We start from the raw sequence: 17,083 nt of genomic DNA, 5'->3' as shown, positions 1-17,083 counted from the left end.
AGGGGAACTGTAGAGGAACCGACTTGGAGAGGTTCCTCCGATCGGACCATGGTTGTAGTCTCATTTTCAAGACAGAGGGGATCTTCGAGGTCTTGTCTCTTAAAGGTATTGTCGCCCTCTTTCTCCAAACTCGATTGATGTCTTTGAGTTTGGCTTTTAATAGGAGATCGGTCAGTGAGGCAAACTGGAGTAGGCCGAGGACTCGTTCTAAAGCTCTTCTGGACACCTGTTTGTGTCTGAGAAAGTTCCTGACCTTGGAAGCTATCTCCCTCACCTTCTTGGGAGGAAGGGAGAGCTTGTGCTTTGAGAGATCCCAACGGATGCCTAACCATTCGAAGAGGCTTGATGGTTGTAGGCGGGACTTCCGGAGGTTGACTTGGAAGCCCAGTTTGGCGAGAAAATGGAGTACCTTCGACGTAGCTCTTTTGCATTCCTGGTGCGACTGGGCCCAAATGAGCCAATCGTCCAGATAGGCGACGATTTGTATCCCTTGGTGTCTGAGTTGCTCGAGCACCGTCTCCCCCAGTTTCGTGAATACCCTGGGGGCAATGCTGAGACCGAAGGGCATGACTTTGAATGCGAAGGCTCTCTTGCCGAGACGGAAGCCTAGATAAGGAGAGAAGTTTCGAGCTACTGGGACATGATAATAGGCGTCGGTAAGATCGATAGAGGTGGTGACGGCCCCACGGGGAAGTAAGGTCCGTACCTGAGAGATAGTCAGCATACGGAACTTGTCGCAAAGGATGTAAGAGTTGAGCTTCGACAAGTCCAGAACTACCCTCAACGCCGACGAGTCTTTCTTCGGGACTGTAAACAGGCGGCCTTGGAACTTCAGGGATCGAACCCGCTTGATTGCTCTCTTCTTGAGTAACTCCGTAGTGTACTCTTCCAGGATGGGAGTGGGTCTCTGGAAGAAGGTCACCGGTGGAGGAGGGGATCCCTGTGACCATTTCCAACCCAAGCCCCTTGATATTATGCTGTGAGCCCATGGACTGAAGGTCCAATGATCCCGGAAGTGATAAAGTCTCCCTCCTACCGGCATCACATCATTGGGAGGGAGTGAACTTAGGGCCCCTCCCTCCACGGGAACCCCTTGCTCTGGGCCCGCCGCGTTGGCGGAACTGTCCTCTACCTCTGTAACTCCCTCTTTGGTATCCACGAAAGGAACCGGAGGGTTCGTAGGCAGGGTTGTATGCAGGTGAGGACATCCAAGAGGGGTTGGGCTGTGTACCAGGGGGAGCAGCGAGGTAGACTACCTGCTGAGGAGGCGCCTGTTGTCGAGAAGTCGAGGCCGCGGAAGGCTGTGGGGACGAGGTACCCCGGGCCGCTTTGTAAGGACTAAACCTCAGCTTCTTCTTGAAGAATGTGTGTCTCTGGGGTTCGAACCTCTTTTTGGCTGAGAGACCCCACCTTACCTGCAAATTCTGGTTTGCCCTCGCTGCGTCCTGAAGAACCTTATCCACCTCGGTCTGAGGGAAGAGGGTCTTACCCCAGCAGGAGGAAGCTATCAGTCTGTTCGGCTCATGCCTGATGGTGGCCTCCGACAGAACGAACTTCCTGCAACTAACCCGTGCTGACCAGAAGTCATGGAGATCTATTTGGTAGGATAGCAGCTGGTTCTTTGTGGCGACTCTGAACAGCGTTTCCTCTGGGTAAAGAGATGCAAGGGACTCCATGGAGGTGATGGATTGGAGGGACCTAGCAAGTCTAGTACGGGTCTCGAACTCAGTTTTGAGAAGACTCTCTATTAATCTGGGAAGCTTCTCAGAGAAAAGAGTAGAGGCACAGTCCGGGTCTAGTTTCCCCACCGTGAAGGTAGAGGCCGCAGCATCCCAGGCTGCCGAGGAACCCGGAATAAGCAAAGAGGTGGGGTCCGTCTCCTTGAGAGCCGGCATGGAAGAGCCTTCTTTGATGGCCTGTATAGTCAGCTCTGTGACTTTGTCTATGAGCGGCAAAGAGATGGAGGCCGCTGTCGTAAAAATAGTGTAGGAACCCTTGTGAGGGGTGAGCTTGGAGTTAATACACCCCCACTCTGATAGTGTTCTGGCCCAGATAGCCTGGGCCTGCTCTTTTGGAAATATGACCGTTTCCTTCGGTACCTTGTCCATACGGACCAATGCATGTTCCTTTAACCGTACAAAACCATTGAACGGGAATGCTAGGCCCGGGGGATAGAACTCCAGGTCCTCTAGAGGGCGGGTGCCCATGCCCTCCAGAGTTAGGGAGCCATCTACGTATGGAGCATGCAAAGCAAACCGCCAAGGATTGTTTTTATCGAAGGGCGGCAGCTTCGATGCGTCTGGGGCAGAAGGGGGAGGGAACTGAGTTCCGGCGCGGATCAGAGTAGCCATCATATCCTTAATCTCTGTTATTGCACCAGAGTGATGTTGAACTTGATCCCTGACCAATCCTTTGATCAGTTGGATGGGGAGGAGATCAGCCCAGGGTACCTGAAAGTCACCCGTTGGCTTTTTCTTGGATTTGGTAGACTTAGACTTCTTAGGAGTAGTGGTTTTACGAGGAGCAATATGAATATCAGGAGCTGTCGAGGGTCCGGGGACCGGTGACGTTGATACTGGCAAAGCTGAAGTCTTATAAGTTCGAAGTGGCTTCACCTTGGGTCGTACGGAGGCAGAGGGATCCCGAGGAGAAGCCTTAGAGTTATCAAAACCTAGAAAGGAAGAGGTAGAAGAGGGAGTAGGAGAGAAAAGGGTTTCCACCAACTCGGCACCACTTACCTGCTCGTCCCTGGGTTCTACGTCTATATCCAGACCAGCCATGTCCATTGGTACGAGGGTTTCGTCCTCCACGGAAATGGTAGCCCTGACTTCTTCAATTAAAGGGGCAGCAAGGTCAGGAGAGACTGCAGCAGTAGTCGAGCCTGGGAAGAGACGGGAGGCCATATCCCCATCGAGGAGATAGGGAGCGCCAGACGGGGCATTCCTGCCAAAGCCCGACACCCACGGCCGAAGAGTAGCCCTTGCTGACCGAAGAGAGACATCATCGGCCTGTAAGATTTGCAGTGATTAGTGATGGAGGAGGGGGTTTGCCCTCCTAAATATACTGTGTATATCATATTCATGTCTATATTAGTGTCTGCCAACGAGAAATAAGGAACAAAGGGAAAACCCACTTACATCATCATTCAGCAGAACTGACGACAACTCGTAACAGAACGAGCACAAATCCGGGAACCACACTGGGTATTGGGCCTGTCCCGGTTCCTGGATAAAGGGAATGGAGCAGTGAGCATGAGACCGGCAGAGGTCATGCCCAACGGGGTCGCTGAACGAGGCAGAGCATCCTTCAGCAGTACAACGGGCCTTCTGTAAAAGAAAGGAGACATGAGTCTGGTGATGCTTGAAACTCTGATAAGGGATAAAAACCTATTATTTTAGAGTTCTGGCACTCACTGAATTACCTAAGCACCCATATTGCATTGACCAAACAACTAACTATTAACTTTAAGTTGATACTGCCCCATACCATTGTTGGCACTTTAAAATTCAATTGTCTGTATATTTGTAATGCACCCAATTCTGTTAATGACATAAGGATAATAAGCTTAAAGTAATCCGCCGACCTCCAAGGGTCGGGGAAGCAGTGACATGCCCTTAAAATAAATACAAACACCAGCCTTAGCTAAAGGCAAGGCAAATATAAGTGTGAAGTGTATGGGCGACCTCCGGTGAAGCCGGAGCTCCGGTGAGGCCGGATCGTAATGAAATGTCCTGAATAAAGGAGCCTTAGCTAATTAGCTAAGGCAACTTTAAGTGTTAAGTGTTTGGGCGACCTCCGGTGACGCCGGAGGATAATGAGATGCCCTGAATAATTCAATTGTGGCTAATAGTTCAATTGTGAAAGATAAAAAGCTAAGTCGTAGCTAAAGACTAAAGCTTAGATTATAGTAAAGCGTATTTACGATCTCCGGTGAGGCCGGAGGGAGAAGAAAGGTCCTGAATAATTATTGTGAATAACAACACAGTTGTAATAACAAAGGCTATTGTGGATATGGCCGTGGCCTGAGACCGAAGTAAGGGCCACCGGAGGGTCTTATCTAAACAATATGAAGCCCGTCCCATGTAGTAAACAATATAAATATAACAATAGAACGAAAGTTATTGAGAATCCCTCGTGGCGGAGTATAACTCAAGGCGGAGTGGATAACGTTCATAACTACTCCCGAGCCGTAACGGGGAGAGGACGAAACACGGACCAAAATAACGCTAACAATTGAAAAGTCACGAAAAATAAATAACTCGTAAGTTATCATCCACCCAGAGGGGGAGAGGTGAGGGAGGGAGAACCCGCTGAACGCACAAAACGGAAAACGGGAAATCCGCTCCCCCACCGAAGCTAAGAAAGAAAACGAGAGAAAGGGGTAACTCGTGACTGCGAACAGAAAACGGGGACCCCAATCTCCCGCTCTCTTGGACACAAAAACAGGACTAAAAATCACAAAACACTATTATAAACGTATAAAATAAAAATGTACATCCATATAATACTACGATCGAAGAATAGCATCCGTTAAAACTTAAAATAAATAGCACTGTTCCTTTAACCGAGTCGAGTGACGAACGCCTCGGGCGGTTACTAAACAAAAACAAAGCTAAATCGCTATCTCGATCGTAGGCTGGACTTACTTGCAAAAAGTACCATGAGCAAAAAATAAAAATAAAAATAATAACGGTTCTAAAGGCATAAGGCCAGGGACTTAACCAAGAACCTAAGTGACAGAGTACTAAACGGGCAGATAAAGATGAATTCCCCAACAAGTGAACAAACAATGGCCGCCATGAACGGCCAGACGGGGATAATAAAACAGACTATACTGGATATAAAACACAAGCCCGGTACAATAAAATACTGTCAAAACAAACTATGGTACTTAACATTGGAATGTGTGAAGATGGAGCTTCGGACATGACAAAATAAATCCACGATAGATAAAAAAGACCGAGAGCACAACGAAAACATTCAACACTTTTGAATTCCAAAAAGAAGGATGTTGTTCAGATGGCGCTCGCGTCGTGGCGTGGGTGGTGCGGCGATGGGGATGTGTCTAGGGCCTCTGTATCGGCCCATCCCTTTGGCGAAGGAATTAACTAAATGGAAGACAACCTGTGAATAGTGGATTTCACGCGCCTTTGCTTTATACACGACACCCAAAAGGTGCTCGCGCGAGGGTTGTAACCTCAGCATTCCATGCTTTTATCTTTCTCTGGTATAATTGGAAGGTTTTTATCAGAAAAGGTATACAAGAAGGACTTTTCGCCCGGCGCCACAGGTTCGACCCAGAAATAAGTACCTGGTAAGGAAGTCGACTTGAACCATTACTCTGCCTTTTTAAGTACGTCTTCCTTACTGAGCCTAGCGATCCTCTTAGGATGCTGAGCGACTCCTAGGTGCTGAAGTATGAAGGGCTGCAACCCATACTAAAGGACCTCATCACAACCTCTAATCTAGGCGCTTCTCAAGAAAGAATTTGACCACCAGCCAAATCAACCAGGATGCGGAAGGCTTCTTAGCCTTCCGTACAACCCAAAAAACAACAATAAAAAGCATTTCAAGAGAAAGATTAAAAAAGGTTATGGGATTATGGGAATGTAGTGGTTGAGCCCTCACCTACTACTGCACTCGCTGCTACGAATGGTCCCAGGGTGTAGCAGTTCTCGTAAAGAGATTGGACATCTTTGAGGTAAAATGATGCGAACACTGACTTGCTTCTCCAATAGGTTGCATCCATAACACTCTGCAGAGAACGGTTCTGTTTGAAGGCCACTGAAGTAGCGACAGCTCTAACTTCATGTGTCCTTACCTTCAGCAAAGCATGGTCTTCTTCCTTCAGATGAGAATGGGCCTCTCTAATCAAAAGCCTGATGTAATAAGAAACTGCGTTCTTAGACATCGGTAAAGCAGGTTTCTTGATAGAACACCATAAAGCTTCTGATTGTCCTCGTAATGGCTTTGTACGTCTTAAATAGTACTTAAGAGCTCTTACTGGGCAAAGTACTCTCTCTTGTTCGTTACCAACCAAGTTGGACAGGCTTGGGATCTCGAACGACTTGGGCCAAGGACGAGAAGGAAGCTCGTTTTTAGCTAAAAAACCAAGCTGCAAGGAACATGTAGCCGTTTCAGATGTAAAATCTATGTTCCTGCTGAAGGCGTGAATCTCACTGACTCTTTTAGCTGTTGCTAAGCAAACGAGGAAAAGTCTTTAATGTGAGATCCTTAAAAGAGGCTGATTGAAGCGGTTCGAACCTTGCTGACATCAGGAACCTTAAAACCACGTCTAGGTTCCAGCCTGGTGTGGCTAACCGACGCTCCTTTGAGGTCTCAAAAGACTTAAGGAGGTCCTGTAGATCTTTGTTGGTGGAAAGATCTAAGCCTCTGTGGCGGAAGACCGCTGCCAACATGCTTCTGTAACCTTTGATCGTAGGAGCTGATAGGGATCTTACATTCCTTAGATGTAAAAGGAAGTCAGCTATCTGCGTTACAGAGGTACTGGTTGAGGAAACTGCATTCGCCTTGCACCAGTTTCGGAAGACTTCCCATTTTGACTGGTAGACCTTGAGAGGGGATGTCCTCCTTGCTCTGGCAATCGCTCTGGCTGCCTCCTTCGAAAAGCCTCTAGCTCTTGAGAGTCTTTCGATAGTCTGAAGGCAGTCAGACGAAGAGCGTGGAGGCTTGGGTGTACCTTCTTTACGTGCGGCTGACGCAGAAGGTCCACTCTTAGAGGAAGAGTCCTGGGAACGTCCACTAGCCATTGCAGTACCTCGGTGAACCATTCTCTCGCGGGCCAGAGGGGAGCAACCAACGTCAACCGTGTCCCTTCGTGAGAGGCGAACTTCTGCAGTACCTTGTTGACAATCTTGAACGGAGGGAACGCATACAGGTCTAGATGGGACCAATCCAGAAGAAAGGCATCTACGTGAACTGCTGCTGGGTCCGGAATCGGTGAACAATAAATCGGGAGCCTCTTGGTCATCGAGGTAGCGAATAGATCTATGGTGGGCTGACCCCACAGGGCCCATAGTCTGCTGCAAACATTCTTGTGAAGGGTCCACTCTGTGGGGATGACCTGACCCTTCCGGCTGAGGCGATCTGCCATGACATTCATGTCGCCCTGAATGAACCTCGTTACCAGCGAAATCTTTCGATCTCTTGACCAAGTGAGGAGGTCCCTTGCGATCTCGAACAACTTCCTCGAATGAGTCCCTCCTTGCTTGGAGATGTACGCCAAGGCTGTGGTGTTGTCGGAGTTCACCTCCACCACCTTGCCTAGATGGAGGGACTTGAAGTTTATCAAGGCCAGATGAACTGCCAATAGCTCCTTGCAGTTGATGTGAAGTGTTCTTTGCTCCTGATTCCACGTGCCCGAGCATTCCTGTCCGTCCAGTGTCGCACCCCAGCCCGTGTCCGATGCGTCCGAGAAGAGAAGGTGGTCGGGGGTCTGAACAGCCAATGGTAGACCTTCCTTGAGAAAAATGCTGTTCTTCCACCACGTCAGTGCAGACCTCATCTCTTCGGATATAGGAACTGAGACCGCTTCTAGCGTCATGTCCTTTCTCCAGTGAGCAGCTAGATGATACTGAAGGGGGCGGAGGTGGAGTCTCCCTAACTCGATGAACTGGGCCAGCGATGAAAGTGTCCCTGTTAGACTCATCCACTGCCTGACTGAACATCGGTTCCTTCTCAGCATGCTCTGGATGCATTCTTGGGCTTGACTGATCCTGGGGGCCGACGGAAAAGCCCGAAAAGCTCGACTCTGAATCTCCATACCTAGATAGACAATGGTTTGGGATGGGACGAGTTGGGACTTCTCTATATTGACCAGGAGACCCAATTCCTTGGTCAGATCCAAAGTCCATCTGAGATTCTCCAGACAGCGACGACTTGACGGAGCTCTTAAAAGCCAGTCGTCCAAATAGAGGGAGGCTCTGATGTCTGCCAAGTGAAGGAATTTGGCAATATTCCTCATCAGTTTGGTAAACACAAGAGGTGCCGTGCTTAGGCCAAAGCACAGGGCTTGGAATTGGTACACGACCTTTCCAAAGACGAACCTTAGGAAAGGTTGGGAGTCTGGATGGACGGGGACATGAAAGTACGCGTCTTTTAGGTCCAACGAGACCATCCAGTCTTCCTTCCTGACCGACGCTAGCACCGACTTCGTCGTCTCCATAGTGAACGTCTGCTTGGTGACAAAAGCATTGAGAGCACTGACGTCCAGCACCGGTCTCCACCCTCCTGTCTTCTTCGCTACCAGGAAGAGACGGTTGTAGAAGCCCGGGGATTGATGGTCCCGGACTATGACTACCGCTCCCTTTTGTAGCAAGAGAGACACCTCTTGCTGCAAAGCTAGCCTCTTGTCCTCCTCCTTGTAGTTGGGAGAGAGGTTGATGGGAGTAGTTGCTAGAGGGGGATTGCGCCAGAACGGAATCCTGTACCCCTCTCTTAGCAACTTCACAGACTGAGCGTCTGCACCTCTGCTCTCCCAAGCCTGCCAGTAGTTCTTGAGCCTGGCTCCCACTGCTGTCTGGAGAGGAAGGCAGTCAGATTCTGCCTTTTGAGGACTTGGAACCCTTCTTCTTTTTGCCACGATGACTGTCGGCACGGGTACCTCCTCTGCTGGAGGTTCTGCCACGTAAGGGCGGGATGAACCTAGATGCTGGTGTGTCCATCCTAGGTCTAGGCACGGAAGGTAAAGAGACTTTACGTGCGGAAGAAGCCACCAGGTCATGGGTATCCTTCTGGATCAACGAGGCAGCAATCCCCTTGATCAGCTCTTCCGGAAAGAGACACTGGGAAAGCGGAGCAAACATCAACTCCGACTTCTGGCAAGGTGTGATCCCCGCAGACAAGGAGGAGCAAAGATGATCTCTCTTCTTAAGCACTCCAGACACGTACGAAGCCGCAAGTTCACCAGACCCATCCCGAATGGCTTTGTCCATGCTAGACATGATAAGCATGGCAGAGTCCTTATCCGAAGGGGAAGTCTTTCTGCTTAACGCCCCCAAACACCAGTCGAGGAAGTTGAAGATCTCAAAAGCACGAAAAACTCCCTTCAACAGATGGTCCATGTCAGAGAAGGACCAGCAAATCTTGGAGCGTCTCATAGCCAGCCTGCGGGGAGAGTCAACCAGACTTGAGAAGTCGCCCTGGGCAGAGGCAGGAACTCCCAAGCCGGGTTCCTCTCCCGTGGCATACCAGACGCTAGATTTGGAAGCAAGCTTGGTAGGCGGAAAGATGAAAGCAGTCTTTCCCAGTTGCTTCTTGGACTGCAACCACTCTCCCATTACCCTCAAAGCTCTCTTGGATGAGCGTGCGAGTACGAGTTTCGTGAAGGCAGGAGCTGCTGACTGCATGCCTAAAGCGAACTCGGAGGGAGGTGAGCGCGGGGTTGCAGACACAAACTGTTCCGGATACAACTCCCTGAACAGGGCAAGGACTTTCCTAAAGTCTAAGGAGGGAGGCGTAGACTTGGGTTCTTCTAAATCGGAGTGCGGATCGTCCAAATGCGCAGCTTCGTCGTCATCAGATACTCCATCATCCGAATGCTGAGGCGGAAGTGGCAAAGGTGGAGCAGAAAGCTGAACGGCCGAATCCGGCAGCACGGGTGCATGCGTAGCTGCGGATCCAACATCATGCCGCTGCTGGTCAGTCTGCGAGCTGGCAACAACAAAAGCGGAGTGCTGGTGCGTGGGAGGGACTGCCGTGGGTTGCGGAGCATGCCGCATTGCGTCAAAACACGGCAGCTTGACAGCACCTTCCCACTGCTGATGCGGTAGCTCACGCATGTCAACGGAGGGTGCAGCATGAACATGTTTCTGGCAGGGTAGACTGCGCATCGGTGGTGGAGCTCTCACAGGTGGAGTGTGGGAGCAGGCAGCCGCAGTATCTGCCGAGCGCACAACCGTGGCAGGTTGTAGGTTAACAGGTGCAGTGTCAACCTTCTCAGCACGATACTCCTGCATGAAGGAAGCAAGCTGAGACTGCATAGTCTGCAGCATGGACCACTTAGGGTCTACCGTGGTTGGTGCGGCAACAGACGGAGTAGTTGCCTGCTGCGGAACCACTCTACCTCTCTTGGGAGGTGCGCAGTCTTCGGAAGACTGCGGCGAGTCCGAACTGACCCAGTGGCTACACCTGGGCCGTTGGACTCGCTCGGAAGGGACCTTACGCTTGAGAGGTCGTGAGACCTTGGTCCAACGTTTCTTCCTAGAAACCTCTTCCACAGACGAGGAATGATAGGGCTCATTCGTCTGTTTGTGGATGGGACGATCTCTGACAGATACATCCGCAACCACTGAGGGTACATCCGTACGCTGATCAAGGCCTGTCGAACCCTTTGGTCCTTCGACATTGCTTCTCCCCTGGGCTTGGGAGCTTGCAAGAGGTCCCGGACTGGGAGGACGACTGGCACGAACAGATGTACCCTCATGCGCAACACTGACACTGACACTTTTCACTTCACTTGCACTCACTACACTTCCCACTGCACTTTGCGCTTTCAACTCTTTGACATCGGCCAAAAGTTGATTCCGGTCATTAGCTAATGACTCCACTCTGTCACCAAGAGCCTGAATGGCACGCATCATGTCCGCCATGGAGGGTTGAGCACTAGTAGCAGGGTCGGGAGTCACCACTACAGGGGAAGGAGTAGGTTGAGGGGCATGGGGAGAGGAAAAATCAAACGAGCGAGAAGAACTCCTCCTGATCCTATCCTTCTCTAGCCTACGTGCATTCTTTAGGAATTCGTTAAAATCGAATTCCGAAAGCCCAGCGCATTCCTCACATCGATCTTCCAATTGACAGGATTTACCCCTACAATTGGAACAAACGGTGTGAGGATCTATGGAGGCCTTCGGAAGACGCCTAGAACAAGCCCTAACGCTACACTGCCTGTACTTAGGGACTTGAGAATGGTCAGACATCTTGAATTCTTGAATTAGCCAAGGGGGAAATCCAAAATCTATCAAAGTTCATTAACAATTAATCCAAATCTAATCAAAAAGCTTGATAAGCTAATGATAAAAGTTCCTGAATAGCGAAAGCTAAAATCTAGAGTGAATACATCACCAAAATCGTGAAAAACAACTCCAGAAACAACAGCGTATCCAAGTAGGTCTTGCCGGTGGCACGACAGAGGAAAAATTGAGTTCTTGTTGACAAGAAGTACCTGAGTACCTACTCGACAGATGGCGCTGTTGTGTACACCCCCACCTGTATAGCGATTGCTGGCGTATCCCGACCTTAGATTTTTCTGTCGGGCAACAGAGTTGACAGCTACATGATCATCGGGTAAGATTAATATTGAAAATATGACAATCGTGCAAAGCCTTATTTACCCTGTTAGAAAAAAATTTAAAACCCTTCTTGCAACTATAGGTACAGACCACAGTAAAGTAATAACTGTAAAACACAGTACGGTATTTGAAAATTATCTTTTGAAACATAATACAAGATTTAAATACTGTATTGTTGGATAACTATGTAAACAATGTCTAACTTATACTGTATTGTGTATAATTATGTAAACAATGTCTAACTTAACTACAAATACAATAAGACACTGACATTAATAAAAAAAAAAAAGCAGAAAAATACAAACCACATATGAAATGTTAAAAATCAAGAAAAGTTTATAATTACAGATTTTCAGAGAAATTGAAAATCTAGCGTTCCGTTCATTTATAATTAAGAATATAAGCTTTGCTGGAGAAAAAAAAGGTAAATTCCTTATAAGAAAATTTCATCTAACAATATGTAGCTAAGCCATTATATATATGACCACAGGAGAAAATTCCATCCCTTAAATCATACTACACTAAAACCTGCAAAATATTTACAATTATTGACTGCAACCTTTTAACTCAAAACTACCACACAAACTTACTAGTATTTAAAAAAAGAAAGAAAAAAAAACTGTACAAGGACAGCAACTTGGCAGCATTCTGCCTTTCTGATACATTTCAATACCTGCAGCACAGTATTTAGCATATTTGCCACTGCAATATAATATACATAAAAAGTAGTTCTGATTCTTGCTTGTTGCAGACCCAAATGCAAAATGTCTAGCTACCCATATGAAGAACAAGAATTAAAGAGGAATTATAAGTTCTGTGCTTGCACACATTACAAAAAATCTCCATACTCTCAGCTCACATTAAAAATCACTGAATCCAATGCATCTACCAGGTATATTGAGAGGAATTGGGAAATGCCAAGGGGGAAAATTTATGATTCTCAAACATATTAGGAATGCCACTGTTACCCGGAATATTTTCATAATTATGAGCTTCTCCACTTCCCGTAACCCTGAACCCTTCAATTTCATAGACAGTAGCATTATGAAGTGGGATAGACACACTGTGTGAATTATCACTCAAGCTGCGACTTCCCCAATCTCCACTTTCATAAACCTTGAATTGGCTGGTTGCATTACATGGATTTTCTAACACATTCGTAGACATAGCCGAGTACTGCTGTTGTGTGCTATGAGTGCTTATCATCATTTCCTGGGATGTGTCTGGCCTTGTATATTCAGGAGACTCAAAATGCAACGTATCATCTCCAATCATTTGTTTACCATTCTTGTCTAGAACATTTCTCCCTCTTTCTGCTGCCTGTCCTTGAAGCTGTGATGAGTAATTGTAATAGTGATAATTGATAAATTGAGAATAATAACCGTGGCTATACTCATTGGTTAACTGAGGCATTGGCCCCTCAATATCTGAAACCCTAGTTGTCTGTAAATTATCCTTAATTGTCATTGCATCAGGTTCAAAATTGCCAGTTTCATATACCCTACAACTTCTGCTGTTGCCACCTTGAAATATATCAGTTCCCATTTCAGAATCTGTGTAATTCACAATAAACTTCCCGCTTTCATCATCCAAGTAATCACTCTGACTGACATTATTATTCCTGGCAATTTCTTCTCTGTCCTCTGCAGTTACAGGTAACATGTAATCATGGTTGCCTTCTGTAAAGCTAAGCTGAAACATTGATGGTATTGCTTTCATCAATGTATCATTAGCTTCCTCAGCTTCTTTATCAAATGTAGTACTTGAATCATTTGCATCTTTGAGAATTATAGAATTACTATAAGGAATATCATTGTGGTGTAACAGGCTATTTTCGTCAGGATCCTCATTCTTGCAACATGTCTGACAGTTGCCACTACCTGGGAGGCACCCACATTTCCCTGATGGAATTGCTGGCAACCCATTACATTCACTTGATTTTTCATGCAAATCAAGAAAGTATCCACAAAAGCACTCTAAATTGCACCGTGAACATGTGTTTCGCATTATATGCCTAGCAAGATCACCTGCTCTACAAAAGACTGTCATACATCCTGCACAAGAAAAACTTTTATTCTGAATTACTGCTTTCTCTAATCTTACATGCTGTTCCCACATAGCTTTATCCGTGAACTTTTTCAGACAAAAGAGGCATTTATAGCTGGAAGAACAGGAATTTTTATTCATATGCTTTTTAAAAAGAACTAAACGTACATAGCTCTTTCCACATCGGTAACACTTGTATGGTTTTATAGGCAGGTTCTTTATCAAAGGTGATGTAGATGGAGTACCTAGATTTTCAACATTATATCTATTAGCATCCACTTTCCCCATCAACTTGAGAGCTTCATTAGCATACTTTGGAAATGTATTTTTTTTTTGTTTCTGTAAGTAGATTGGAGTGAATTTTCTTTAACTGGTCCCTCATAAAAGATGCCTCATTACTCTTACTTCCAAGTTTAAGCAGACGGTCAGTGGCTGTTTTACATTGCTTTGTAGTAATCAAGGACTGATCAGTTTCTAACACTTTCTGTGGTATGTTTTTTTTAGAAGAAAGCGATTTTGAGCCAAATACTTTCTTGCCACCACCTGTACACAACTGCATCAACCCATGGCGCTTCAATGAATAAGCATGTTTAAACTTCCGGAGGCATTTCCCACATTGATGCTTAACAGAAGATACTTGAAATACACAGGAAATTCCATAGCACCATCTGGCCTATATTTTCTGGAAGTACAGTCCTCTTGAAGAAATGAGAGAGTTGTGTTATCAACTGGGTCTTTAAAATCTATTTTTTCAGAGTCATCCAGAGGAGGCATAAAATTATTACCATGTGCATTTTCTTCACTTTTATGATGTGCTTCCATTACTCTTTTGTCACAATTCCTCACATGCTCAACAGTAATATTCCTAGAACTTTTTATTACCTGCCTGGAAGGAACAGCTTCAATAGTTTCTTCGGGGTGTTTGATATGCAGTGAATCAATAAGAAAAGAAACTTTTTAATATGCTTCTTTTGGTCTTTCATTCCCAACTTTTATGCAAGGTTTGACTTTGCCCAACAAATTCTTCCCAGGTAGGCCCAACTTCTTAGGACCCAAGTCGTGTGGTTTCCCAACTTTATCGTGAGTCTCGGAAACCTCCCCTACATTTGGAGCTACATTAAAAACATTTTTTTCATATTGGTTTTGTAAATCTTGATTCAATTTCATATTTGACATTATCTTGATGCATTTAGTCTTTAGTTGAGGCAAGCGATCTTGAGGTGTTACTTCATCCACACATCTTTTCTTCTTTGAATTCTCAACACCTTTGGTTTCTGAAATACTCATTTCGTCCAGCAAGTCTGCCTTTGAACACATACATGGAGCATGTGCAGATATCCTAAAATGTCTGTTTAAGGATGTTTTATGCTTATAAGTCTTATTGCATACCTTACATATAAACAATGACATAACCTTATCCAGTCTACAACTTTCTTTTGTGATGTTTATTTCGTTCATTTTCTTTGGTAAGCCATTTGTCGGTGTATTCTTCCCTTCTATGGATAATTTACTGCTTATAAAATCTTTTCTTACTTTTTTCTTGTTCATTTGCTCATGAGCATGCAATGGTATCTTTGAATCCTTCACATAATTTTCTTTGGTCAAAGTTAATTTCTCTGAATTTCTCCTAGGATGGGAAGTACTTTGAATTGGTAAAATTTCAATCTCTCTTTTCTGACAAGTATTTTTAACAGGTAAAATTTTATATTCTCTTTTTGGTTGAGAAATACTTGCCTTAGGTAATTTATCAGATTCAATAACACTGGATTAATTTTTTAAAAATAAACTTAATGTTTTCAGTGGCGGCATTAAAATGCAAAAGTTTCAATTTCTTTATGCGTGAACTTGCTTTAACAACTTTGTGTATGGTTTTGGTAGAAACCAAGCTAGTAAAATGCATGGCACTCCTTTCAAATTCAAAATCCTCTCCATCTACACAACGACTTTTAGGGTCTTCGTTTGTTTTTGTATTTGCTCCATCAAACACTCCAGAGCTACTTGCTATAGAGAGGGAAGTTTTTTTACACACTTTTTTAGGTCTTGAAGCAATGGGCTTTAAATCTCTTTTAGTACCATCAGAAACCTGTGATTTCAAATGATCATGGCTTATGACTTTCTTTTTTGAAACTTTGCGTATTTTCTTAGACTATCATTTTAGATGAGATGGGTTTAAATATTTTATTAATAAGCACAGTCTTCTTAATCTTACATTTTCTGGATCTCTTAGAATCTGAGAACTTAACTTTGCTTATACTTTTACTTTGAACCATGAAAGATCTTGACCTCTTTTCACTTCTCTAAAGAATTACACCTCCATGAACAGCTTTCTGATGTGTCTTGAGAAACACAATTAGTTTAAAGCCCTTTCCACACACTTGGCATTCATATGGCCTCTTGCTGGTGAATTACACCTCCATGAACAGCTTTCTGATGTGTCTTGAGATACACAATTAGTTTAAAGCCCTTTCCACACACTTGGCATTCATATGGCCTCTTGCTGGTGAATTACACCTCCATGAACAGCTTTCTGATGTGTCTTGAGATACACAATTAGTTTAAAGCCCTTTCCACACACTTGGCATTCATATGGCCTCTTGCTGGTGAATTACACCTCCATGAACAGCTTTCTGATGTGTCTTGAGATACACAATTAGTTTAAAGCCCTTTCCACACATTTGGCATTCATATGGCCTCTTGCTAGTGAATTACACCTCCATGAACAGCTTTCTGATGTGTCTTGAGATACACAATTAGTTTTAAGCCCTTTCCACAAACTTTGCATTTATATGGCCTCTTGCTGGTGTGGAAGGCCATGTGGTATCGTAGTCTATATAATCGTCCAAATCCTCTTCCACAAACATTGCAGACATAAGGCTTTTCGTCAGTGTGAACCCATGCATGACTCCATAAATTTGTGTAACAGGTGAAGGCCTTCTTGCAAATCTGACAATTATAAGAACCTACCTTTCCCTCATTATCTGTAGATTCACTAACATTATATGGCAGTTTAATTGGCTTCTCATCACTAACTCCTAAAAGATGCTCAGAGTAATGGGTGCGATACTTTGCCTGAGTTAAAAAAACTTTACTACAAACTTTGCACTTCAGTGCTTCGTCTGGGTGACATAACACAATATGGTGACACAAGAGATCATTTCTTCCAAAAGTCTTCTGACAATAGGAACAACTTTTCTCACCCTCTAATTCGGTTTTAGGAAACACCTGAAAATCTGTGCTATTTTCCAGCACTTCCTGGTCTGAATAATCTTCCACTTTCAAGTACTCATCCAATTCTTCTTTGATAGGTTCAATATGACATCTTATGTGGCTAGATAACTTGGATTTTCGTGAAAATGACTTCTTACAAATTTCACAACTGTATCCCTCTTCTGGCTTCATCTTTGCAGTAGAGCATTAAAACCTACATTTCAAAACTTGCGCAAATATATCCAGGTTACCTGTGAAAAAAATCAACATTTGTATATTAATTCTTAGCAAACCTTCGTGTAAGCCCCCTACAACATCATTTTTACGAATAGTACTGTACACTTTAGTATTACAGAATATCCATACACTACACAACACTACTTTTGGCAATTGGGTTCTGAGAAGACACTATTAAGACTTGTACCATTAACCAAAATGCTAATACCCATTACTTAAAATATCACAGATCTAATGACAGACTGAAGTAGAACCAGCAACTACTGTATTTGTTCTTCCCCGAA

The 17,083-nt window shown here is 45.0% G+C and overlaps 2 protein-coding genes across 4 annotated transcripts in view; both read right to left on the bottom strand.

The window, feature by feature from the left end:
* Positions 1 to 827: 827 nt before the first annotated feature.
* On the bottom strand, positions 828 to 3,608 carry LOC137621562 (uncharacterized). Its single transcript, XM_068351956.1, has 2 exons — positions 3,138 to 3,608; positions 828 to 3,008 (listed from the first exon to the last, which is right to left on the bottom strand). The coding sequence occupies exon 2, from the start codon at positions 2,901 to 2,903 to the stop codon at positions 1,047 to 1,049; it is 1,857 nt and encodes a 618-aa protein (XP_068208057.1). The 5' UTR covers positions 2,904 to 3,008; positions 3,138 to 3,608; the 3' UTR covers positions 828 to 1,046.
* Positions 3,609 to 15,997: 12,389 nt separating this feature from the next.
* Positions 15,998 to 17,083, bottom strand: part of LOC137621560 (zinc finger protein 415-like) — a 55,550-nt gene continuing 54,464 nt past the window's right edge. For all 3 annotated transcript variants that reach the window (XM_068351954.1, XM_068351953.1, XM_068351955.1), the window contains exon 2: positions 15,998 to 16,813. In XM_068351954.1, the coding sequence (XP_068208055.1) occupies positions 16,053 to 16,754 (702 nt within the window). In that variant the 5' untranslated portion in view covers positions 16,755 to 16,813 and the 3' untranslated portion in view covers positions 15,998 to 16,052. The remainder of the gene's footprint in view (positions 16,814 to 17,083) is intronic.

The sequence above is a fragment of the Palaemon carinicauda genome, chromosome 28 (genome assembly GCF_036898095.1).
Source record: "Palaemon carinicauda isolate YSFRI2023 chromosome 28, ASM3689809v2, whole genome shotgun sequence".
NCBI classification, from domain to species: Eukaryota; Metazoa; Arthropoda; class Malacostraca; order Decapoda; family Palaemonidae; genus Palaemon; species Palaemon carinicauda.
This window is presented reverse-complemented; position numbering and strand designations above follow the sequence as displayed.

Excerpts from the sequence above, each read along its gene's own strand:
- LOC137621562 (XM_068351956.1), bottom strand. The coding sequence starts at position 2,903 with ATGGCCTCCCGTCTCTTCCCAGGCTCGACTACTGCTGCAGTCTCTCCT.